Below are 27,191 nucleotides of genomic sequence, written 5' to 3' on the forward strand. Positions count from 1 at the left end.
CTTCAGGACAGAAATACGACCACTTATATCGACCAACTACTTGGATTTCTACTCATTTACTTTCAAGACAAAACAGATCTCAAGTCCTTCAGACTTTGGAGGCACCGTCCTCCCACAAGAAACTTATCGCAATTGTGTTTCACTTCTTTTTTTTTTTTGGTAAATCCAATATTGTTGCCATTTATGCTGGCAATTATTCAGTAATAATGCAAAACAAAAGAGCATAGTAGTAAACATAATTTATTTGTTTAAATAAATAAAGCGTACAATATTTCCAAAAATGGTATTTTCACAGATTACTCAACCAAAAATAAAAAAATTACATTTTGACCATTTCAAGTTCATTCACAAAAATATTTCAGTAAAATTCTTTGCCATTGTCTATTTTTGTATGTAAAAGCTATTTTTTGCAAATAATGTCTAGTATTTTGGTAAAATTTTGCTTCATATTTGTCTCTCAAAACAAGAAGCCCAAATTTCATAAAAATTCAGAAGCCCTGAAGCAGCTTCAATCAAGTTTTCATAAACTACAACAGGAAATATGAGAAATACCAGTACATGATAAATATATCTGTCTACTGTTAACTACGTCGTTCTGATAAGCACTCATGAGATGTTTCTTAAATTTTAACAGGTCTGTAGTTTTCCTCAGGTGTGACTCAAAACGATGCCAAGCAACGTCTGCTTACAGGCACAATGTTCCATAGTGCACTGGAGGTCTCAGTATATCAAATCATCAGTGAACAATTCTTGTAGAAATACAGGAAGTGAAGCATTAAACTCCGGTGCAGTAGAGCACAAGATCCGCAAGCAGCTGCAGAGTGCATCAATTTGTTACTGTATCAAACTTTCCAGCTCAATAAACTGTTCTGGAGTACACCACCATTATTAAGTAGACCAACATCTTGTTTGCTGGCTGGAATCTCAACTCAAGTTAGCACAACAACAACAACAAAGACACAATACTGCCATTATCAACAAAAAATCTAGATTATACATAGTTATGCAAAACAAAACAATGTCACTTGTGCTTATTAATACCATTTTTAGTTATATATCTCCAAGCAGATATACATGAACAAATTCAGATGGAAGATTCAATCTGTAAGCAGTTTTTGATAGTCACAAGTAACTGGGACTATCATGAATTCCCTACTACTTTCAAAATCGCAGTGAATTTTGCAGTTTACAGAAATGTGTAACATATGTGTCGCAAATGAAGTATCTGGTTGTTCAGATTTGCTGAGAAATAATCCATAAGGAATGAGGTTTCATATTCGATTTAATTACAAGCTTATTTACACTGCTCTTGTATACAGAATAATTGATTTCCTGGTTGATTTGGTGGAGGCTCAAATCGCACAAGCACTTTCAGCTCATTGATTTTTCCATCACCAATCTGTCTCAGCATACACATATATGTATATACACCAGAGAGGGTTTGAACAGAACTTCCATCTGGTTTTGTTCACCATACTTACTGCGCAGTAATCATTCCAATCTCTCCAGGTTGTATGGGCATTCTTCACTGCTGGTGTTATCATGCTGTTGCCAAGGATACCATAAACATTACCGAAGGGCAGTGTGATAGGTTTTCAGTTCTGTCATACTGAATATTTTCTTTCAATATTAGTTCATTTTCACACTTTGCCAGGGAGCACAAGACCAACAACTGTGTGGTTTGGCCTGCAAGTTTGTGATAAAAAGTTACTTTTTTATTATTATTAGATCTTCCCAGCCTTCAATTGTTTTAAATTTTCAGGTCAAAATTCAGATTTGCAGGATAATAAGTCCATGCTGCCAAACGTTTAAAAAAAAAAAAAAAAACAGATTTTCTTTCACAAGCAATTTGCAACTCTTAATATTCACTTAAAAGTTGAAATATCTCTGAACTGTTTACACCATTTCAGAAGAATTTAAAAATAAATAAAATTTAATGGGCTATATTTAATGTAAAAGGACAATAATCTAATCATTGACAGGGCTCTAATATTACAACTGGTTCTTGGGCTTCAAGAAAGTTTGAGTATAGTGGCAACAAAGGGAGCAATGTTCACTTCTAAACGGTTGCACTCCTCTATCAACTTGGTTACAACCTCTGCTGCTTGTTGACTGATGGCAAACAGGATGAACTGTAATGATATAAAATATTGCAGAAATAGAAATGTTTTTAAATCAAGATGGCAATTTGTAAAAAAAATGTTACACAAATGATAATTTTAACGTACTTCTGACATGTAATCAATTGAAACTTTACATTAAATATCCAGTGCTACAACATGTTTAAGTTTTATATAAAAATAAGAATGTGTCTTATTCTTAAGTTTTTCCTTTTCCTTTAAGGCTAATACAAATCTAGGAAAAATCCAATTTAACTAGGGAAATGAGAAAATATTACATCTTTCCATAAAGACACGGTGTACTGGAGACTTCCAACTGCCTTCTGGTATGCTTTGTGAACCTAAAATGTAAAACATTAATCCTGTCACCTGAATAACAAGAAACAATCAGTAAACAATGTGTCTCCCCCCCCCCCCATCCTTTTTCAAAAATACTACATTTTGCATCTGAAAAATGAAAGTGAAATGTTCCATATTCATCTAAAATAATCAATACATGTTGCTATTTCTGTTGAAAGCAAATACAGTGTCTGTGGTTAATCAGGCAGTTTCAAACAGAAAAGGGAAACTTCCAGCATGCAATCAGTCCATCAAAGCCCTCTCCTGTCACAGCTTCGTGCTTTATTAGTTTTCTGACTGCCTTTCAACGAGTGCCCTAGAGACAACTTAGAGGCAGCTGGGTCCAAGATATACTGCCAATTGACACACTGCTAATTATTAATATACCTTGCCATTCTATCATTATTATTACAAGAGACATTTATGACAAGATGATTACACCTTACTAGGATAAAATGAAACGGGCACTGTTATATCTGTGCAGCTTTAATTGCAAGAGTGCTCTATAAAGAGTTTGTGTTATCAAATCTGGGCATTGTTACCACATTTACCTCTTTCACTTTTCCCTGCTTCAGCAGCAGATTAATAGCACTGAAAAGGAAGGTATTTAGGTGTTAGATGAAATTGGATGGTATGATTCATTACTTCACTACACTCATTTCCTGCCAACTTTGGTCAGTGATTTGCTTTGTTAGAATGAAATACTACAGGCTGTCTGGTTCAACCTTAACCACATTATTCTTACTTGAAAGATGGCCTTCATGTGGATTATGTTAAAACATATCTAAGAATAGAAAAGACAGACATTTTAACTGCAGAGCATATCAGGCCAAGTAAATCAAATTTCCATATCCGATTACGTATTTTGTGTAAAGTGGTAAACATCTTCTTGGCAATGTATCACTGATGAATTATTCAAACTCAACTTGCTGTCTCAACAGATCATTTTCAGTGCTTCAGTCCTCTCAAAGAGGAAAAAGGATTGAAGAACAATTAACTAATGCACCAGAGATATAAAATTCCATTTGAATGGTGTCTACAGGGATGAGTAAAGTGTTCCACTGTATCAGGAAGTGCCAAAAATGTACAGTTGTGTTTACAGTCACTTCATTACAGATAATGGGCTCTGGGGCTGGTTTCGCAAAAGAAATTTAGACTAAAACTTGGACTGAACAATTATAAGTCTACTCTGACTCAAGATAAATCAATACTAGTTCACAAAAAGTGTTGCTTCATTTTTTTAATAAACTACAATATAATTTACCAGAAGACCAAAATTTAGTTTAAAAAATATGACCAATGTTTTTTGCCTAAAAATCTTCTGTAAAACCAGCTCCTTGGGGAACAATTTATCATAAATGAATGATAAATATTGTGGTACATTATTACTTAGGAAAAATTCAACTTACCATATCAATCTAAACAGTTCCACTTAGACCTCATGTTGCATAGCAGACCAAAACCCACCCACCCTTCATCTTTACCTTAATTTTGTCTTCCACAAAATCAGTTTGCTTTTCAGTTGAAGCAGCTCCACTTAACTTTAACGATCCATTCAATTGGGAGCTCAATGACTTAAACAGATTTTGCATTGATTTTCTGGAATCATTCTGGATGTCCATGTTGGACATCTTTGTTTTAAAGCTTTTATTTATTAAGTAATATTTGTGCAACATTTTCTATATTAGTTGATACCCCATACATTTTCCAAAGTCTTGTACAGGCAGGCAGATCATACAATGCTGGATAGCACAAGCTCAAAATGGCAGGGTCATCTCCATCTTCATGAAAGTATTGCACTGACCTGAAGTACAAAACCAAATACCAAATATACAGTAAAACAATAGCCATTGTTACTGAAATTATTAACGTGCATGTCTATGCATCTGCTGGCTAACAGTTCTATGTAGTCAAAGACAATGAGTGTGGTTTAGTGGTGGTTATTTGTTGGAGAAAGTCTTCAAAAATCATTGACAAACAGTGGTGATACTGTGTGTGAGAGAGAGAGAGAGAGAATGTGTTCATCAATTATTCACAACCAGGTCTTGGTTGTCATCCAAGCTTATCAAATTAGCTCACTCCTGACACTGAACTGGACAGAAAATAAGGTAATATATGTAAATTAACACTGTTGTCAAACAAACTGACAGTAATTACAGGAGAGAAGTGACACTCCAATGATGCTATCCAAATCCTATTCCCGAAAATCAATAGAATTGATATTTATGAGAGGTAGCGAGTTTGCAGTCCTTTCTGCAATGTGCATCAATATCGCCCTAATAACACACTTATATTCTCACTAGCTATATCCTCGTCTAATGGATTTCCTGAATACCATCTCCAGGCACCAGTGGAACAATTTCTTAGTCAAATTCTATGGATAACAATTCTCAGTTACAGATTACAGTTATTTTTTTTCATTTGTTCATTTTTATAAAATCTCATTCAGATTTGGGATTAACGTTGTGACTTGGCAAAAGTTAAAATAAGTAACTTCAGCATCTGAGAGTTAGCTCAAAAAGGAACAAGGCAGCAAAGCTGTCAAATGTACAGACAAAAAACAGAAAATAAAGATGCAAAAAAGGTCATTTTGTCTATTTTGATGCAATAATAAATAATGCTTATAATAGCACTGTCAGTCAACACTGAATTTTAATCTTGCACAACAGGTAACATGGTCAATAACAGGAGCAGACCCAGAGATATTTTCTGACAGTATTACAAAGTATCTATGTTGATCCATCCTCCATTTTGATGGTCTTCCAACAGAAAAAATAGATACCAGTCAATATAAACTTAATAACCTGACTGTCTTCCGGAAGACCCAGAAGATGGTTTCAATCCACCCCTTCAATAAGATTACAGTTTCAGGACCATGAGAGTTCAAATTCACGTTATGAAAGTCTCAATATTTGAAAAATGATGACAGTGCATAAAATAATATTACATAATGTTTAAAGACATAAAAAACAATACAATTGCTTTTGTAGAAATACAGAAAATATGCAGAGCCCCAGGCAGAAGAGAGTTAAAAGTCACAAATGCAAGTGTTTGAGAAAAAATTATAAAGGAAAACAACAAAACTAGAAAAGCACTTTGAGAGTGCAGACCTCTGCCAAGGCAGCAATTGTTGATTATTATTGATAATTGATTGATTATTGATCCGGACCACCACCAAAAATTAATCATTGTCCTCTTTGGCCCACTTCCGACAGTTCCTGAAAATTTCTGCAAAATCGGTCCATAACTTTTTGTGTTATGTGGATGACAGACAAACAGGGGTGAAAATATAACCCCCTTGGCAGAGCTTGAGGTAAATATAATTCCAATGAAGATGCTATTCAAACTTTTAATCTTCCAGTTTGATATATATATATATATATATATATATATATATATATATATATATATATATATATATATATATATATTTAAAACTTATTTGCAATATTAAACAAAATTTACCTGCATAATTATCACTGCTTCCTTATTATTAATCTAGCAGAGGGCTTTACCTTTGGGAGTTTACAGGGAAATATCAATAAGTGTGCTTTACGTAATCTCATTTAATGGCCTATTAAAGCAAATGACTTTATAACTCTGAAATTGATCTACTGATACCCAAGGGTAATTTACAGACTGACCCACTCAAAGGTCTTCAGGCCCATAAGTCACACCTTAAGAAAAGCACAAAACCATAATGCCCAAAATAGGAGACCAATCCTGATGCAATAATACATTATGGTTAACTGCACAGTCAACATCAACTTATGCACAACAGGTAACACAGACGAAAGTAAAAGCATAAGGCTCCAGGCCCATCAGAGTTCAAGTTTATACTTAGAAAGTGCCAGAATGAGAAAAATGAAAATTTCACAAAAAATGCATAAATACAATAAACATGATAATCCAATAGATCTGGTTTTCTCATGAGCTGAAGGCCAATCCTAAAAATCGTACTTGTAAGTTTAAAATCATAATAAGTAGCACAGTTTTCTTTTCATAATGTTTGCAGTAGCAGTGCAAAAAATTGTTGTCAATTTTGACGTAACATTACATAATAAATTAGAGAATAATTATCACCATTTTTTGTTTATTGACTATAAATAGGATGGACATGTAGAAAATAGGATTATCATTTGGCTTCATGTCCATGGGAGCTCCGAGTCCCACAATGAATATGCCAAAAAGATAATGAATATTACACTAAAATGTATAATTTCCAGAAAAAGAAGCCAATTAGACTGCTTTTCTAACTCAGGCTGCATTTTAGTCCTGTGTTTCTTTTTTGAAAGTTTGACAGTCATAAGTAACACGGTTTTCCCATAATGGTCATCAAGGCAGCAGCACCAAAAATTGTGTTTTCTTCTATTTTGATGCAACATTACATAATGCTTAACAGCATAATGATCATCGATTTTTAATAATAAAATATAAGTGTCATGGATTTTCACAAAATGTGACTAGCATGGGTCTTCAAGCCCGTGGAGGTTCGAAGTCACACCTTGGAAATGCCAATATGTGAAAAATTAAATTTTCACAAAAAACTGTTTAATTGCCAGAAAAATTTACCAAACAGACTGCATTGCCTACTGAAGCTGTATTTCAGTCCCATGTTTCTTTCCTGTAAGTTTGAGAACAGTAAGTGACATGATTTTCCTTAAATGGTCATCATGGGAGCAGTGCCCAAAATAGGGGTTTCTTCAAATTTTGATGCAATATTACATAATGTTTTACAGCATAATGACCATCAATTTTTAATTATAAAATATTAGTATCATGGTTATTCAGAAAATGTAACTAGCAAAAGTCTTCAGGCCCATGGAACTTCAAAGTCACATATTGAAAATGCCAAAATGTAAACAAGACAGCACTGTTCTGAAATGGGTTTATTTCCATTTTTAACACTTTTTTAACATAAAACAAAATAAACAGTTTACTGCCATTTTTATATGACCAATGAAGAAAATTGATGAGATGGGAAAAGTATCAATAGAACAGTGTTAAATGTCCAACTTCCTCCATTCTGAGATTCTGAACATAGTGGATGAATGCATCTGACAAACTGTAATGATATGAGTTTATTTCCATTTTTGACACTTTATTACACAATACATGATAACAAGTTTACCATCATTTTTACAAAATCAACTAACAATGTTGTAAAGATGTAGGAAATGTCAAACAAACACTTTTACGTATCTTATTAGTTCAATAATGAGACTGTTAACATGCCTAAGAATTGAATGTGAGGAAATGTGAAAAAACAGCATAACTTCTAAAATAATGGACTGATTATGCTGATTTTCAAACTCAACCTGTGTTTTAGTAAGATTGGCCCCTCCTGTGAGTATAATGACAATTGGCCAATCTGTTTTTCTTATATTGTGTTATCAGTGTTGCATATATACTGAAAAAAGTGAAAAAACAGCATAAATTCCCTATAAGTGACCCGATCGTGCTGATTTTCGAACTTGACCTGCGTATTATGAATATTCATCAGTTCTGTAAGTTTCAAGCCAAAAGGTAAAATGGTTTTCCACTTATCGTGTTATCGGTGCTGCATATATGCTGAAAAAAGAGAAAAAATAGCCTAAATTCACTAAAAATGACCCAATCATGCTGATTTTAGAACTTGACCTGCGTATTATGTATATTCATCAGTTCTGTAAGTTTCAAGCCAAAACGTAAAATGGTTTTCCACTTATCGTGTTATCGGTGCTGCATATATGCTGAAAAAAGTGAAAAAACAGCATAAATTCCCTATAAGTGACCCGATCATGCTGATTTTCGAACTCGACCTGCGTATTATGAATATTCATCAGTTCTGTCTTTCAAACAAAAAGGAAAAACAGTTTTCCACTTATCGTGTTATCAGTAAAAGTGCACGGCGACGGCGACGACAGACGCAGATGACGGCTATATGTACAGACACATCTGTGTCTGTACATAAAAATTAAACACATTGTAGCAAGTCTTAATAATCAGAAATTGGCAATTTTCTATGCCCTATCAAATCCCCCCCTCCCAATGTTTTCTGCACCAACCATTTGGAGAGGGGGAAGCTTTCTTTAACTCCAAGTAACATCTTTGCTTACGAATTGCTTTGTAAAGATACTACTGCTAACAGCTTTGCTTTCAACCCTACTTAAAACTCAGAGAACTGACAACCTAAAGATAAGTGAATGGTTTATGACCTGCAGAACTGTTACAGGAATGCTAGCACGACAGTGCTTAAATCTCCACAACTAAATGACAGCCAATAATATAAAATGGCATTTTAACAAATTTTACATATACCACAGAATCTGCTAAAACAATGCCATTAAAAATCTATAAATAAATCCAAATAAATTCATTGTATCAGTTTTAGTCCAACCAGTTTCATGATCAGACATAATAAATAAACAAACGTGTCTGCCTTTCATATAGGTGCTATACTGATTGTCTCAATTCCCAAGACACAAATGACATATTAAATAGGTTTGCATTACAGGGTCAATGACAGTTGCTCATTTCTTGACTAGATCCTCAATTGTTAGTATAGATAACTGACAACCACTCACTTTACAACTAGTTCCACATTCCCAGGCATCATTTTCAGGAAATGCCGAAATGCTGGCCCTATTTGATCCTTTGTGAGGGACTGAAGGTAAAGGTCCACCACCTGAAACAAACAAGAACAAAAACATTACAAAACAGCTCAAAATATCACACTGCAATCATCAAACAGGTCAGGAAATTGCAACCATTTTCCAATTCTCTTCAATCCATCAAACTCACTTCTTGATTAAATTGTTATGAAGTGCTGGCTTAATGGGATAACATCACCTTACAATGAGATTCAAACTGTAGTGTCAGAGAGTTCTAATACCTGGTTGTGGAATGTGTAGTTATTCCAGTGTTTGGAAGGACAGAATGGCAAAGGGAAAGATACTGGTGTAGTCTGAAGGCACCGACGGTTTAAATCACGCAACACGGACACCTCAGAACTCTTTCCTTTGGTGAGAGCAACCTGGAACTTGTGTCTAAGATAGCTGCAAACAGAACAAAAATTTTTATGAACAAAATGGCATTCACATTTTCCACAAAATCTCAATTCAGCATGTGTATTCCATTGGTATATAGGTTAAGAGGATAAGGGCCATTCCACTCAATAACTCTTAAACTCCACACGTCTTGCAGGCTAACATGCAGTCCTACCTGACCCAAACTGCCCTAACATCCTCCACAGACTTCACACTATACAGAGCTGTCTCGTACACTTCCACAGCCTGGGCATCATCCCCTTGGAGATGGAGCAATGTGCTGGAAAAATATCAATCTGTTTATTTAACAAAATTGGAAATGTCTCATGAAATCAATACTTCTACAAAATGTGTAATTAATAAGTTGGGCTCTCTTCAGTATGGTGTATTTTATCCAACCACAAATTTTAGTCTAATTTTGTTCAAGAAGATATGAAATGATAGTAAAAAAAAAAAAAAAATCCTCTTTAATTCAGTTGGAGACCGATTCATCTTAAATCATCCAATTTTTTGACAAAAAGAATATTGTAGGGATCCCAAACATTCCCCAAAGGTATATTTTTTAAAGGTAAAACACAACTTTTTTTTTTACATACCTGTAATTCAGCCACATATACAACATGTGTTTTCTGACATCCTCAGCACTAACACCTTCTTTGTACTGTGGTTCTTTATAGGTGAGAGGCAGACTTTGGCCCAGGACTTTGCTGAAAATAACCATGAAAGTACTCGTCTGGCAGCAATATGTCTGTTGTCATATATTTTCAATATTGCCATTACATTTTATTCCTACAAATACATTGAGTTTAAGTTTTTTACAAGAAACTTTGAGTTCAACGGGAATTTAAGAGGTGCATAATAAAACTAAACACAGCCAAATAATGTCAGTCCTATCTTCACTTTTTAAAGTTTTGTTGATTGCAACCATTTTGAATTACATCTTGGTGAATATTTTAACATGAACTTCTGTATGTGCAGACCTACCAGTAGAGCAAGTTGGGATCACATATCTTGGAATTATTGATATCAACATCAAATAGGTCAATAACACATCTCTCTAACTCCTCTAAGGCACTGTCTGCATCACCCTGAAGACAAATCCAAAGAAGATGCAATAGAATATGACAAGATACTGAAAAAAACTTAATTAAAAACTTAATTTAAAAAGAGTGCAGGAAGGCAAGGTCACCAACGTAGAGCAACTTTGAAAACCACCGTAATACATCATAAAAAGATTATATCTTTCATATGCAAATGTTTTTATATGAGAGATTAATTCCACAAGAAAATACTTAAACAAGAGAATTACCTGTGTGAGTTCAAAGCTGACAGCTGCATGATATAATACCGAGGCCTTGGGCCCTGCAACTTTTGACTTTGCTTCAGATAGCACCTAGACAATATAAACAACAGGTAATTAATTTGTGGCTCTTAATTCGTTTTTCATAGTATTCCTAAAAGAAGGAAATGTTGTGCTTTTCTCCAATACAAAGATATATCAAAGCTTATCAAAGACAGCATTTCTTTTTAGCATTGAACTGTATTATTGTTAGCAGACGATGCACATTAAAAGATGTAAAATTGTTTCAATATTGCACCTATCTGTAACTTGTTGTAGCACCTGAATGGAACACAGTACATGTACATAACTGAACCATGTAACTTAGGGTGCACATTTACTTACATTGCCATTCTAACAATGATTAACAACTAGGTCAACTTTTGTTGCAATGAGTAAAAGGTAGGATTTGGACAGTATGCCTCATTCTTGAAAGTGTTAGCTGACAATGTGCTAGCTGTGACAATGTGTTAACAGTAGAGATGAATCTGGTGCTTTCAACAAACAAAATAATGCAAGCACTGAAGGGTCGGAGTCGGGCATACAGACACTCAAGAAGGCTTTAATCTCTGTAACAGTAACATTGTAGAACAATGAGTGCACTAAAGGTGCTTTAACAGAGTCCGTGTGAAAACTTATGACAGCTAGGTGTGGCCCTACGCTTAACCCTTACCGCTCTGACTTCTTCCACTTTCTTCTGTCTTTTACAGATGTCAGCTAGACACAACCATAAATCTGTATTGCTTGGGCTGGAAGACAGCAGCTTACGGCACACCCCCTTGGCTGGTTCATATCTGAAATATGTCCACTTAAAATCAATTTCTTTATGTCCACTTTTTAAGGGGTCTAAAATAGAGGCATTAAAAACCGTAAGATTTAAATAACTTTTCAAATCATATTTAATAAGTGATGTGTTTTTAAGAGGTTAAAAAGATTTTTTAAAAAGTTTACATTGCTTTGTTAAATTAGGTTTGGTATTGCTGCAGATTTCCTCTAAGGCACGCACACGTGTCTTACCTTCCTTTAGCCACCTCTAAAGCTACAAGGTTTCTATACAGTGGCATACAATTGGCAATGTTTATTTCTGTGCCAAGTTTACTCTGTGAACACTGTTTAAAAGCCAGAGAGAAATTCTGGATTGGATTGTCTTTGCTGCCTTTGGGTCTTTTGCTTTTCCATGGAACAATAAACGGTTCCTAAATGAGCAAAAAAACTTTATCAATAAATAAAGAAAATTTGCCACTACCAAACAGAGGAAGTTGAAAATGGGAGAAATGTTGAATGCCGGATGTGACGTTCCATATTAAAAATGATTCACTATTATAAAAGGTCCAGGTAAAACATCTGTATTCATTTTCATAAAAGATGGTACTATATGTAACATTTTTTGTCAACAGAAGCTGCATATTAAGCCTTGCACAAGGTCTTAAAGTGAACATCATTCTGTTGTTACTGTTGCACCTGAATGGAACACAGAACATGTAGAAAAATGAACCATGTAACTTAGGGTGCAAATTCTACACACTAAATGTTGACCTCAATCTACTTTCTTACAAACTGTTTTTTCCTCTATTAACAAATAAAATCATAAATGTATATAATATGAATTTTCCATGCTAATCAATATCATTTAAAATGGCAATTTTCAACAATATTCTCACTTACCTTGTTGACGATTCTCCCGGGGTTATTATTAGCAGGATCAAACATACACTGAGGCAAGCTCTGTGTCTCTAGTAAGTTTAAGTATGCTAGCCATGTAAGCACGCGGTCCTGGGGTACCATACATCTACACAGGGGACTGATGCCACCTACTTCAGGCTTAAGGACATTCTACAATACACAATTTATACATGAGAATACAGTTTTCTCAACATATATAACATAATTTAATCAATGTGATTCTTCTTGTCTTCAATATTTGTGTGTCAACTTCAACCTTAAGGTTGCAATTTCAGAATAACTTATCAATTAAAAAAAAAAAACTTCCATTCAAAAATCAATACAAAAATATGAGAATCAACACAGGTGTCCACCATGTTACCTGTATTATTTTCAATCCAGACTTGTATCTCCCACTCTGGATGTTAAGAGAAACTTGGTAGAGCATTATTTCCAGAATCTGGTGTGAGATTTGTGCCTGTGGCATATGGTGCACAGCTTGGAGATATGCAAGAATCTGTTGACAAATAGTTTCCTTCTTGCTGAACGGCTTGGTCAGGGTTAAGTACTGGAAATATCCAAAAGACTATAAGATTTCTATATAACATGAATTTTACATATATCCAAACAGTGTTATGGTTTTTATAGTCCAGTAAATTACAACAGATTATAATACAATAACAAGCACGTAATTTTGCTTGAATTAATGACAGTGACATAGATTTACTGTTATATGAAGCAAAATGTTACAGCTGTATGCTGTTATTGCCTTCAAGGTATTCCAGGGTGTAAAAACAAAATAACAAAGGAAAAGATATGGGTGTAATCTGCAGGCAAAGATGGCTTAAACGATGAAATTCAGACACCTCAGTACCTCTCACAGGGTCTAACACAATACTGAGAGGAACACATCTGATATTACGGTACCAATACTTACCATCCACCATAATTCATAAGATGGAGCCAGTTTCACTGCCTGCTCACACATGTCTAATGTCTCCTGGAACTGACCCAGCTTTTTGTGCAGGTTTAAGTAATGTTGCCACAGGTCAGTGCTGTGTTTGTTAGCCTCCAGGCCACGAGCTAGGACATTTAGTGCATGTTCTAGTGCTTTGTCAGTTGGACTGTCACTGGAGAGGGAGAGAAAGACAGAATTTAAAAGAGAAAATTATCAAAAGGTTTTGTCAGTATACCGTGAATCAACAATCTCTCCAAAAGTATAAAAAGCATGAATGACAAAGTACAATGCTCAGTAAGTTTCAAACTGTTGATCTCAGTACAAAAAGAGATCTTTTTAAAAAAAATTCAACATAAAAATATAATGAAACATTAAGCATCTTCCTCTTTTTTACTTTTTTTTTTTTTCAAAACTCGATTTCCACAACTTCAAATCATCTTATTTATCATTTGTCTACAAACGGTGCTATGAAACTTTATCACAGGTACTAGAAAGTTATAAAACAACAACAACAAAAAAAAAGTATTCATCTGACCAACCTTTTGTGGTCCCTCATCTTCTTATATGCTAGCTTAATCCACAGCTGAGTATCATGAGGGGTCTCCAACACAGCTGACTCCATGTCCTGGATGTCATGACTGCTCAGCATGAAATAGCGTATGTCCTGCTCACTTATTATGTCATCTGTGTCCACTGGCGACACTGAACTGTGAAGATCTGGAACAAATACAGATATAGTTCACAAGAAATGCAATCTTTATTTTTCTTTGTGCTTTTTTAAAAATATGTAATTCTGTCTCAAGTATTCTTTAACCTGCAAAAGAAAAAAAAATCATTAACATTTACATAACACATGTTTATCAGAACAATACTTTAAAAATACATAAGTAGTGCATACTTACCCATTAATACTTTAGTTTCCTTTGGTTTTAATTCTTGGGACGGTGGAGTTCTGCAAATTGCAGTGGGCTTCCACTTCCTAGGCTCAGTGAATACAGTACAAGGGGGAGCTGTGAAATAGGAATAATGTATTTGTTTTGATGCTAAAATGCCTCTCTGAGAACCAAAAGAAGTAAATACACAGTTGTTAATGAAATACATAAAATTATTCAGCTATTAGCACTTACAATGCCCTGTCTTTTCATTGACTTTGTCAACCAATAAAAGGCACATTTCTTCTTGATTCATCTTGCTTTCATGTTGCTTCTTGAAGTTATCAACCCAAGAACCTGGAACATATATACAGTATTTAAATATGTAACATATACAGGCATTTCCTCATAACAGAGAAACAACATACATATGAACAAAATATTTTCATCCAAATGTTTTTCACAGTCATAACTGCTAGATAATCCAAAGAAGGACAAAGAATTATTAAATTAATTTTGTCTTGTGAACAACAGGGTGCTAATTGCTAATGGTGGTCAACTTACTGATAATTCTCTCACACTCCTCTGCTGATGCATTATCAGCTACCCCAGCTACAGATGGGCAATAGGATATAATGTCTATCAGCTGTTCACTTGCTGTCATAACATGGTCACTTTCATGCTGCCTGGAAAATAAACAAGGAAAAAGGTGGAGAATCTCCATTTTTACAAGCTGGTTCCTTGAACAAAAGGTAGTGGCTTTTAAAACCAGGAATATCTATTTCTGTAAAAGAGAGACTTTTAAAACCAGGGGTGTATATATATATATATATATATATATATATATATATATATATATATATATATATATATATATATATTTCTTACCACGGCATATTTCTGATAAATGAATATACTATGCTTATAGGTAATCATACTATAATCAATTAATAGTTCTCTTACCATGGACACTCCTCATTGCACGTTCCCTTTAGATCAAACCTACACAGTGCCTTCTTTGGCTCTAGCTTGTGGGCAAATGTGGCAGTTGTCAAGCAGTGACCACTCTTTTGACGAAAATATGGACTGAACCTTGGGAAAATAAAAACAAGGATAAAAATTTCTAGCCTCAGACAAAAATCCTTGGCGGGTGAGAGAAAGGAACTGAAATGGAATCATAAGATCATAATTTATAACAAGATGATAAATGTGGGTAAACTGAACTCACCTGTAAGATCTAAAGTTCAGCAGTGGACTGCAGTATTGATTACATTGACTAGAGAAAATATCGCAGACAGAATCAGTGCTTTTCTCCATTTCAAATGACAATCCCGGAATCTGAATCAGAAAACAGATACTAAGAATAACTACCAGGTAAACTGTATGCAATTTTAAATCAAATTGTAGATACACATGTTAAACAGAATGTTAAATAAAGCTTTACTTAGTAACTTTGAATATGCAAAAAACAAAGAGAACACTTCATGTCCCTTTTGACTTCCTAGTTATATTTGCTGAACAAGTTTTAACATTTTTTTCAAACATACAAATCCATTATAACTTGAAATACCATATCCATGATAAGAAAATTTACAGAGAAATTCTCTCTCAATGCTATTGTCACAGACCTCTTGCAACCTTGACCAAAAACCTTCTGTAAGATCATAGTGTATGTTCTTGGTGGAAAATTCATCAACAGCGAACTTATCTACTTTCTCCTTCTGTAAGCAAAGAAAACATTAAATTTAGAAATTCAGAAAATCAACTACTCATTTAAAAAAAACTTACAAAGGCAATAGTTGTTCATACTGATCGAGTAATTAGTTTGGTAATCTCTCACAGAAGAGGCATTATCCCCGATTTCAAATCAAATGTGCATGCTCACAAATGAAAGCCCTGTTTTCACATAATATATTCTTTACATATTCAACTTTTGATAATATAAGAATATACTACTTTTGGCAATTTTCCCCCCCAACTTGTCTCACCTGTAATCTACACAAATTCTCCAGCTGGCTGCCAGTTGGCATTGTGAACTGTGATTGTCCCTCTGTTCTATCTGCCACCTGCTGCTGCACACTGGTATTAGTTGAGACTTTAGCTGCAGATCCAGAACTAATGTCATTATCATTGTCATTACCAACTGGTTTTGATGCAGCAACAGAACCCACACCTTGTTCTAAATTTGTTAATTCAAGATTTGGCTTCATACTGATATTCAAATCCAAGAAAGATTTCCTCCTGATTTTTGGTTGTAAATCATTTGCAGGCTTTTCTTTTTCCTGGCCGACAGTCAACTTTTCAATATTTTCTAAATTTGGCTGAGCAATGGGTTTAGTTCTTGCTCTTCTTGTGTTGAACTTGATCCTGTGTTCTTTAGTCCTTTTGTCTTGCTCTTTTGATTTTACAGAGTTCTCTAAATGAGTCCTCTTAAGCATTTCAATTTTTATTCTGTATTCTTGCTCTAATCGCTGAAGTTGCTCTTTGGTCAATTTTTGTTTCCCTCTGTTGTCCATTTTCCTTTCTGAATGTTCTGTTGTTATCACAGTTTCCTTTGCAATTGCTTGCTCTGTTGCCACTGTCTTTGGTTTCTTAAATGTTTGCACGTCTATTGAATTGGCCTTCCTTTTTACAGAATTTACAGCAACATTGTCTGTAATTGTGTTTTTCTTTAAAATTGCCTCTAAATCCGCTGCTTCTTTTTCTGTTTCGTTTAAGATAGCACTTCTTCTCTTTATTCTGGTCTGTATTAAATTGGACTGAAAATAACAGATGATAGTGTTTTACTAACATAAATACAAATAAGCACTAGGTTTGCCCTCCCTACATTTTCTTTCCATTTTCCTGAATATAAATCAAATTTAAGTGGATTTAAAATTCTTTGGCTTAGAAGAATGGCTATTTTAAGTTTTAATATAAACAGACACCAACCTGCTTGTTAAGTTTTTCGATGTTGTTACGATGAGTTATTGCAATCTTCTCAGCAGCTGCCAGCTGCTCTTGAAGTTTCTGAATCTTTTCCTCTGCAGTTTGTAGGGCAACTGTACGTTTATCCAGATGCACTTGGATTGTCTTCAGTGTTTGTTCATCTTTAGTTATACCTTGCCTATAAAATAATGTTATAATACATGAAGGACAATCAAAAAAGAATTTTTTGTCATATTCCTAAAGCATACAATGTTTGTCGTCTTCAAATAACAACTAAATGATAACATAACAGTGCATGGGCTTGAAGAACAACATTTTGATGTAGCACTAAAATGAAACATTGTACCTACTGCAAGGATACAATGCCACTTTATAGTGCCATGTTAACTTTTAGTACCACCGTGCTTTTAAATCAATCTCAATTTTATGATACACAGGGTTTTGGAAAACACAGCCACTTTTAAATCTGCAAATTGGTTTATTATTTTTGTTTATAAATACAGGTCTAATAATTGCATTCAGGCTCACCTCTGTATTACTATCTTCTCAGAGCATTTTTGGTATTTCACTTCCAGTCCTTCTAATTCATCAGATCTAACACTGGCTTCTCTTGCCTCGGGATTAGCAACACCATCTAGTGTTGGAACAGCTTTCATAGAAACTGCATCAGTTTGTGACACCTCTAATTTTTTGACATTTTGTTTTGCAGCACCATCATTAGAAGCTTTGGAAATTCCTGATTCTTGGTTTAACTTGGAGGTTTGTGAAAGTTTCTCTTTTTCTTTTTTAATCAGCTTTTCCTTTAGTTCCTTATATTCCCTCTTCTTGTCCTCTGGCATCCCAACCATAGCTTCGGGAGTAGTGGGGCTATGCTTTTGTCGTGCTGCTGGTTTTGGAGTCTGCAATAAACGAATAATGAGAAATATCATTTATTTGATTTTCTGCTAACCTGTTGGCATGGCAAGCATCAGTTGTCCACTGCCAAAGAAAAATTGAAGCATTGTACAAAAAGAACAATATATAACAAAGGACATCTGTTTATAAAATGTCTCAAATGTTTTTCATTTAGTTCATTTTTTTCAAAGTGCTTGCCTCTACAGATTGTCTTGCTTGTTTGAGGAAGAAATCCAGGCCTCCCAGCAGGTTTGTAGCTCCCTTGTCTTCATGCTCACTATCACTGGAGTCTCCGCCCAAGTTGATCACTAAAGGCTAAAATAAAAGTAAACCACAGTAGAATATGTATCTGACATCTGTTTCAACTGTTGATGTATTGTAACCAATCTCTGTATCAACATTTACATCATTTCAGAAGTTTCTGTACGTGCTGGTCATGCATGACAAGCTCTGGTAGTTCACCACAGCTTTTTTTTCTACGCATATTCAACTCAAAACAATCAAATGTTAACAGCTGAACATTTTGATGTTAAAAGTAACACAAGCAACATTTCATACTTTCACTTTAGCTCATGCTTTCTAACTCCACCTTGATCAAGAGTTTCATTTTCATCTTGCTCCAGTTTGACATACTTAATTACATTTGCTTAACATACAAAACTGTATTGTTACCTTATGCATGACGCGCTTTGGCCTGGGTGGGTACTTAGGTTTGTGGAGAACTGGTACAGGGGACTCATTTCTGCTGCTGGGTTCTGACATTTGCTACAACAGAAATATATTTGCAATATCAATAATACTTATGTTTATCACAGGCGAATATCAAAAAATACAAATCACAGATTAGCGAATACAAAACTGATACAAAGTGTTTATAGTAAAGAGTTGACTTCATTTTTACAAACATGTCTACCAGCATCCACACACCTCTGGCTCTGGCCTGTCCACTTGTTTCCTCTTATTTATAATACCCTGTAACAACATTGCTCTGAGTTCTGCCTCCTCTTCATCTTCTTCTGGGTCCTCCTCAGGCAGAGGGGGTGGTTCCTCGGGTGGTGGGGGCGGTGGAGGGGGATAAACTGTACCAGCACCTCCTGATGGTAGCGGAGCTTCCATCTGAATCAAATCAAGTTAATATAGTTGTTTCCAGTATTCTATGAGGGTGCTGGTAACTGTGTGCTACATATTCAGAGTTTGCTGAGTAGATATGATATATTTTGCGAGAACACAAAAATTTAATTTAAACAAGGCAGCAAAGCTGTCAAATGTACAGACAAAAAACAGAAAATAAAGATGCAAAAAAGGTCATTTTGTCAATTTTGATGCAATAATAAATAATGCTTATAATAGCACTGTCAGTCAACACTGAATTTTAATCTTGCACAACAGGTAACATGGTCAATAACAGGAGCGGACCCAGAGATATTTTCTGACAGTATTACAAAGTATCTATGTTGATCCATCCTCCATTTTGATGGTGTTCCAACAGAAAAAAATAGATACCAGTCAATATAAACTTAATAACCTGACTGTCTTCCGGAAGACCCAGAAGATGGTCTCAATCCACCCCTTCAATAAGATTACAGTTTCAGGACCATGAGAGTTCAAATTCGCATTATGAAAGTCTCAATATTTGAAAAATGATGACAGTGCATAAAATAATATTACATAATGTTTAAAGACATAAAAAACAATACAAATGCTTATGTAGAAATACAGAAAATGTGCAGAGCCCCAGGCAGATGACAGCCTGCCTGGGGCTAAAAGTCACAAATGCAAGTGTTTGAGAAAAAATTATAAAGGAAAACAACAAAACTAGAAAAGCACTTTGAGAGTGCAGACCTCTGCCAAGGCAGCAATTGTTGATTATTATTGATAATTGATTGATTATTGATCCGGACCACCACCAAAAATTAATCATTGTCCTCTTTGGCCCACTTCCGACAGTTCCTGAAAATTTCTGCAAAATCAGTCCATAACCTTTTGTGTTATGTGGATGACAGACAAACAGGGGTGAAAATATAACCTCCTTGGCAGAGCTTGAGGTAAATATAATTCCAATGAAGCTGCTATTCAAACTTTTAATCTTCCAGTTTGATATATATATATATATTTAAAACTTATTTGCAATATTAAACAAAATTTACCTGCATAATTATCACTGCTTCCTTATTATTAATCTAGCAGAGAGCTTTACCTTTGGGAGTTTACAGGGAAATATCAACAAGTGTGCTTTACGTAATCTCATTTAATGGCCTATTAAAGCAAATGACTTTATAACTCTGAAATTAATCTAGTGATACCCAAGGGTAATTTAAAGACTGACCCACTCAAAGGTCTTCAGGCCCATAAGTCACACCTTAAGAAAAGCACAAAACCATAATGCCCAAAATAGGAGACTACCAATCCTGATGCAATAATACATTATGTTTAACTGCACAGTCAACATCAACCCACAATGAATATGCCAAAAAAGATAATGAATATAACACTAAAATGTATAACTTCCAGAAAAAGAAGCCAATTAGACTGCTTTTCTAACTCAGGCTGCATTTTAGTCCTGTGTTTCTTTTTTGAAAGTTTGACAGTCATAAGTAACACGGTTTTTCCATAATGGTCATCAAGGCAGCAGCACCAAAAATTGTGTTTTCTTCTATTTTGATGCAACATTACATAATGCTTAACAGCATAATGACCACCGATTTTTAATAATAAAATATAAGTGTCATGGATTTTCACAAAATGTGACTAGCACGGGTCTTCAAGCCCGTGGAGGTTCTAAGTCGCACCTTGGAAATGCCAATATGTGAAAAATTAAATTTTCACAAAAAACTGTTTAATTGCCAGAAAAATTTACCAAACAGACTGCATTGCCTACTGAAGCTGTATTTTAGACCCATGTTTCTTTCCTGTAAGTTTGAGAACAGTAATTGACATGATTTTCCTTAAATGGTCATCATGGGAGCAGTGCCCAAAATAGGGGTTTCTTCAAATTTTGATGCAACATTACATAATGTTTAACAGCATAATGACCATCAATTTTTAATTATAAAATATTAGTATCACGGATATTCAGGAAATGTGACAAGCAAAGGTCTTCAGGATCATGGAACTTCAAAGTCACACCTTGAAAATGCCAATAAGTGAAAAATTAAATTTTCACAAAAAACTGTTTAATTGCCAGAAAAATTTACCAAACAGACTGCATTGCCTACTGGAGCTGTATTTTAGTCCCATGTTTCTTTCCTGTAAGTTTGAGAACAGTAAGTGACATGATTTTCCTTAAATGGTCATCATGGGAGCAGTGCCCAAAATAGGGGTTTCTTCAAATTTTCATGCAATATTACATAATGTTTTACAGCATAATGACCATCAATTTTTAATTATAAAATATTAGTATCATGGTTATTCAGAAAATGTGACTAGCAAAAGCCTTCAGGCCCATGGAACTTCAAAGTCACATATTGAAAATGCCAAAATGTAAACAATACAGCACTGTTCTGAAATGGGTTTTTTTCCATTTTTAACACTTTTTAAACATAAAACAAAATAAACAGTTTACTGCCATTTTTATATGACCAATGAAGAAAATTGATGAGATGGGAAAAGTATCAATAGAACAGTTTTAAATGCCCAACTTCCTCCATTCTGAGATTCTGAACATAGTGGATGAATGCATCTGACAAACTGCAATGATATGAGTGTATTTCCATTTTTGACACTTTATTACACAATACATGATAACAAGTTTACCATCATTTTTACAAAATCAACTAACAATGTTGTAAAGATGCAGGAAATGCCAAACAAACACATTTACGTATCTTATTAGTTCAATAATGAGACTGTTAACATGCCTAAGAATTGAATGTGAGGAAATGTGAAAAAACAGCATTACCTTTTAAAATAATGGACTGATTATGCTGATTTTCAAACTCAACCTGCGTTTTAGTAAGATTGGCCCCTCCTGTGAGTATAATGACAATTGGCCAATCTGTTTTTCTTATATTGTGTTATCAGTGTTGCATATATACTGAAAAAAGTGAAAAAAAACAGCATAAATTCCCTATAAGTGACCCGATCGTGCTGATTTTCGAACTTGACCTGCGTATTATGAATATTTATCAGTTCTGTAAGTTTCAAGCCAAAGGGTAAAACAGCTCTTCATTTATTGTGTTATCAGTGTTGCAAAAATGCTGAAAAAAAGTGAAAAAATAGCCTAAATTCACTAAAAATGACCCGATCATGCTGATTTTCGAACTTGACCTGCGTATTATGAATATTCATCAGTTCTGTAGGTTTCAAGCCAAAAGGTCAAATGGTTTTCCATTTATGGTGTTATCGGTGCTGCATATATGCTGAAAAAAGAGAAAAAATAGCCTAAATTCACTAAAAATGACCCAATCACGCTGATTTTCGAACTTGACCTGCGTATTATGTATATTCATCAGTTCTGTAAGTTTCAAGCCAAAAGGTAAAATGGTTTTCCACTTATCGTGTTATCGGTTCTGCATATATGCTGAAAAAAGTGAAAAAACAGCATAAATTCCCTATAAGTGACCCGATCATGCTGATTTTCGAACTTGACCTGCATATTATGAATATTCATCAGTACTGTAAGTCTCAAGCCAAAAGGTACAATGGTTTTCCACTTATCGTGTTATCGGTTCTGCATATATGTTGAAAAAAGTGAAAAAACAGCATAAATTCCCTAAGAGTGACCCGATCATGCTGATTTTCGAACTTGACCTGCGTATTATGAATATTCATCAGTTCTGCAAGTTTCAAATCAAAAGGCAAAATGGTTTTCCACTTATCGTGTTATCGGTAAAAGTGCACGGCGACGGCGACGGCGACAGCGACGGCGGCGACGACGGCGACGACAGACGCAGATGATGGCTATATGTACAGACACATCTGTGTCTGTACATAAAAATGTACATAGTAGAAGCTGGGGTAGCGCTAACACTCGCCAATTTAGCCAAATGCTAAAACTTACTTAAATTGGCTAAACAAAAAGGGCTTGATTTGACTCATTTTAGTCAAATTAACACCATTTGGATAACAAATTGACAAAAAAGTGATAATTTGGCTAAGCGAAAAAAATTGCTAGCGCTACCCCAGAGAAGAATACCTACCGGTAGGTACAAATCTTCAAAACCAAATTGAGGACCCAAATCTTCGGTAAAAATGGCTAAAGATGAAAAGAAACTTAAAAACATATTAGATGCTTCCGTTAAATTAAACTTTTAAAATTCAAAACAACTCTTTCACCAAAATCCACTAAATTAAATATTATCTGCAGTTTATATCTATCACAAAATACGTTGTAGTCTATATCCATCACAAAATATGTTATAGCAAAGGAATGTGCCAACTTCCAAGGACTTTTTAGAAGTACCTGGCGAGCCTTCATTACTGTCTATTTCCATTTCCACCTCTTCATAATTGTCCAGTAGTACTAGAGGAGCATCGTTTTCCGCTTCTCTTGGGTCATGTGACCAATCTCCAGTCCTATCACTGCTCACTCCTTGGTGTCTCGGAGACTGAAACATTACAACTTAGAACTGAGCATTTTTCATATAATGGATGTGCACAATACAACAGAGCAAAGCACTTAGTGTCTTTCTGTCCCCAAAAAGTTGTTAAAGCTGAACATAACTAGAGGATCAGAGAGGCGATACCGCCTCCGAATATTGTACCACCAGCTGGAGCAAGCGCATTCATATAGACCCCCACATATACAAAATAAGGAACACAGCCACCAGTCTTGTGCTTGACAAGCTGTAAAAATGCAATCAACAAGAATTTTCAAAATATGCAAAAAATATATATATTACTAAAAATGGTACAATCAAAGTTAAGTTCATCGCAAGGTAGGTCAAAGGTCAATTCCAAGGTCACAGTAAATTGCCAGTATATGACTTCCTATTCAACTTCAATAGTAACTATGGGCCTATCTCTGCCAGGTTTGGAGTTAAAAGAGAAAGAAATTAGCAGAGTTCACTTCATGATAATAAGTAGGTCAAAGGTCAATTTCAAGGTCACACAAGATTGCCAGTATATGACTTCCTATTCACGTTCAATAGTAACTATGGACCTATCTCTGCCAGTTTTGGAGATAAAGGGGAAGCAAACTATGCAAAGTTCAGTTCATGGTGAAAAGTAGGTCAAAGGTCAATTTTAAGGTCACATTTAGATTGCCAGTATATGACTTCCTATTCAACTTCAATAGTAACTATGGACCTATCTCTGCCAGTTTTGGAGATAAAAGGGAAGCAAAATTTGCAAAGTTCAGTTCATGGTGAAAAGTAGGTCAAAGGTCAATTTTAAGGTCACATTTAGATTGCCAGTATATGACTTCCTATTCAAGTTCAATAGAAACTATGGACCTATCTCTGCCAGTTTTGGAGATAAAAGGAAGCAAAATTTGCAAAGTTCAGTTCATGGTGAAAAGTAGGTCAAAGGTCAATTTTAAGGTCACATTTAGATTGCCAGTATATGACTTCCTATTCAACTTCAATAGTAACTATGGACCTATCTCTGCCAGTTTTGGAGATAAAAGGGAAGCAAAATTTGCAAAGTTCAGTTCATGGTGAAAAGTAGGTCAAAGGTCAATTTTAAGGTCACATTTAGATTGCTAGTATATGACTTCCTATTCAACTTCAATAGTAACTATGGACCTATCTCTGCCAGTTTTGGAGATAAAAGGGAAGCAAAATTTGCAAAGTTCAGTTCATGGTGAAAAGTAGGTCAAAGGTCAATTTTAAGGTCACATTTAGATTGCCAGTATATGACTTCCTATTCAAGTTCAATAGAAACTATGGACCTATCTCTGCCAGTTTTGGAGATAAAAAGGAAGCAAAATTTGCAAAGTTCAGTTCATGGTGAAAAGTAGGTCAATGGTCAATTTTAAGGTCACATTTAGATTGCCAGTGTATGACTTCCTATTCAAGTTCAATAGTAACTATGGACCTATCTCTGCCAGTTTTGGAGATATAAGGGACTAAATGTTATAATTTTGGAGTTACCATAATGTGCCATAAATTTCCTACAAAAAAAAATTAATTAAAATAAAGAAAAGGTCATTTTGGTCAAAATTCTTGAAATGGGAGGTGCTCTGAAGTTCCAGATGTTCAAATTTGATGAAATAATGTCATTTTTGACCACAAGTTGTCTGCTTTGCCAAGCCTTATGTTTCATTTTTCCGCAGTTCAAAATTTATTATCCATTACCGTACTGCACATTTTGCTTTCACCACCAATATGTACTTTTTGATACAGCTTAACTCGAAAACCGTATGGAATACAAAAAAACGGAGACCACCTCCAGTGTTGGGCTTTACATGCTCTACAAAATGCAAAAAAGAATGGGTGTCTAGCATTAACGGTTCCCGAATTAGAGACAGTTTTCAGTTTCGATATCTTATGGCCGCTACTCCCGTGAAAATGCACCGATTGACCCCAAATTCACGGAGATGAAAGATGACCTGAAGGGTAACACTTTCCATTAATATTATTAGTTAAGTCTGTGTGGTGTCTGAATAAGACCGCAAATAATTTTTTTTTCGGCAAAAATTTTGTTTTTTTGAAAATTTTGGCCCGTTTGACCTTAAAATAAAGGTCAAAGGTCAAATCCAAGGGCATATTTGAAATCTACACATATGACTTTTGGAAAGCTGTCTGTAGAAATTTTTCCCATAATTCCTTCTGTAGGGGAGATAATTAGCATTTAATTTTGCCATTTTTGGACAAGGGTGCATTGCAATGAGTGCCACACCTAGACCCCAATACCGACAAAGCCCAAATTTTACGTGGAACGAGTTGAGATTATAGGTGACCTAAATCCAAGAGATGGGTATGGAGGCCCTTACCGTCTAGGAGGAGAAGCGGTAACGGTGACTTGGCGGCGGAGCCGCAGGAGCCGGCGGAGCCGCAGGAGCCGGCGGAACATACGGGTCGGGACTAAAACCATGTGTACCGCCAGCGCCTACGCTGGTGGTACAATAACCACAGCCACTCTGAATGAAGACAAAGATCTACGTAATGTTCTCAAATAAGGACAGACAAAACAATTAGTTGTCAAACTTTCACAAACTTAAAGAGCAAAATGAACCAATAGCTCTCAAACTTATAGAGCAAAATGAACCCATAGAAGTTTTAGGAATGAGGCAAACAAACATATTAATACCTTGCTCTGACTCCTGGAGTTACCACTTGTTGTTGTGTTCCTGTCATTTGCAACCATCTTCATGAATCTTCTGTACTGCTCCTCTGGGTCATCAATTGACAGGACCGAGGCAATCAAACGAGGGCGTTCTGATTGGTCATCAAATCTATGCTCTCCTCTTTCTCTTTGCCTCTCCCATTCTTTTTGTCTTTCTCGTTCAGATGACCTGCGCGTTGGTCTTTTTGTTCTCTCCAAGGACTGTCTGGCATATCGTCGAGAGGGACCTTTAGCAAGATAAGATATGTCAAAAATATTCCATATTTCATCTGCTTGTTATTTCATATTATAATTGGGCCACCTTTTATCAACCTTGAATTCAGCCTTCTTGGAGGAACTACAAGAGAATCTACATATGAACAGACAAAAAGATCTTCTTTCTCCTGATTACTGACAGGTTATATGTACAATTCAAAACATGCAAAATCAACTATGCAACAGCCATGAATTTGAATGCAAGACCAAAATTCTATGAACACTTATGTCAATGATATTTACCTCTTCTGTTACTTTGTTTTCTATGCACATCCTGTCTTCTGTAAGGTTCAGGTTTTCTAAGTGTTTCTTGCCTCCCCCTCCTTGGCTGCTTTTGGTCTTGAGATTTCTGTGGTTCATCTTCTGCTTTCTTTTGGAGAACAGGCTTTTTATCTAAATTCTTGGCTGCTGATGCTAGTGCAAGTAGTCTTAATTCAAGCTCATCAACATCTTCCTCTTCAGACTTTAGCTGAAAATAGACAATTTGAAAATATTTGCAATTCATAGTTTTCAATTCCAATTCCAGGATATATAAAACTTATCAGTGTTCACATTAAAAAAAAAAAGCAT

The 27,191-nt window shown here is 35.1% G+C and overlaps 1 protein-coding gene across 1 annotated transcript in view; it reads right to left on the reverse strand.

The window, feature by feature from the left end:
• Nucleotides 1-224: 224 nt before the first annotated feature.
• The window catches only part of LOC106153974 (zinc finger C3H1 domain-containing protein-like), a 29,143-nt gene continuing 2,176 nt past the window's right edge, over nt 225-27,191 (reverse strand). The window contains exons 4-35 of the mRNA XM_087000261.1: nt 26,865-27,090; nt 26,331-26,593; nt 23,542-23,686; nt 23,279-23,334; nt 19,068-19,256; nt 18,813-18,905; nt 18,339-18,455; nt 17,775-18,145; nt 17,250-17,424; nt 16,307-17,077; nt 15,947-16,039; nt 15,547-15,656; nt 15,282-15,410; nt 14,883-15,004; nt 14,574-14,675; nt 14,349-14,456; nt 13,986-14,163; nt 13,426-13,618; nt 12,871-13,056; nt 12,492-12,659; nt 11,844-12,022; nt 11,500-11,620; nt 10,797-10,880; nt 10,472-10,575; nt 10,084-10,194; nt 9,663-9,767; nt 9,334-9,496; nt 9,026-9,126; nt 4,162-4,263; nt 3,011-3,050; nt 2,399-2,461; nt 225-2,132 (exon numbers count right to left, since the gene is read on the reverse strand). Of these exons, the coding sequence (XP_086856387.1) occupies nt 2,013-2,132; nt 2,399-2,461; nt 3,011-3,050; nt 4,162-4,263; nt 9,026-9,126; nt 9,334-9,496; nt 9,663-9,767; nt 10,084-10,194; nt 10,472-10,575; nt 10,797-10,880; nt 11,500-11,620; nt 11,844-12,022; nt 12,492-12,659; nt 12,871-13,056; nt 13,426-13,618; nt 13,986-14,163; nt 14,349-14,456; nt 14,574-14,675; nt 14,883-15,004; nt 15,282-15,410; nt 15,547-15,656; nt 15,947-16,039; nt 16,307-17,077; nt 17,250-17,424; nt 17,775-18,145; nt 18,339-18,455; nt 18,813-18,905; nt 19,068-19,256; nt 23,279-23,334; nt 23,542-23,686; nt 26,331-26,593; nt 26,865-27,090 (5,088 nt within the window). The 3' untranslated portion in view covers nt 225-2,012. The remainder of the gene's footprint in view (nt 2,133-2,398; nt 2,462-3,010; nt 3,051-4,161; nt 4,264-9,025; nt 9,127-9,333; nt 9,497-9,662; nt 9,768-10,083; nt 10,195-10,471; nt 10,576-10,796; nt 10,881-11,499; nt 11,621-11,843; nt 12,023-12,491; nt 12,660-12,870; nt 13,057-13,425; nt 13,619-13,985; nt 14,164-14,348; nt 14,457-14,573; nt 14,676-14,882; nt 15,005-15,281; nt 15,411-15,546; nt 15,657-15,946; nt 16,040-16,306; nt 17,078-17,249; nt 17,425-17,774; nt 18,146-18,338; nt 18,456-18,812; nt 18,906-19,067; nt 19,257-23,278; nt 23,335-23,541; nt 23,687-26,330; nt 26,594-26,864; nt 27,091-27,191) is intronic.

This window comes from Lingula anatina, chromosome 1 (genome assembly GCF_051362555.1).
Source record: "Lingula anatina isolate TDL-2025a chromosome 1, LinAna3.0, whole genome shotgun sequence".
NCBI classification, from domain to species: domain Eukaryota; kingdom Metazoa; phylum Brachiopoda; class Lingulata; order Lingulida; family Lingulidae; genus Lingula; species Lingula anatina.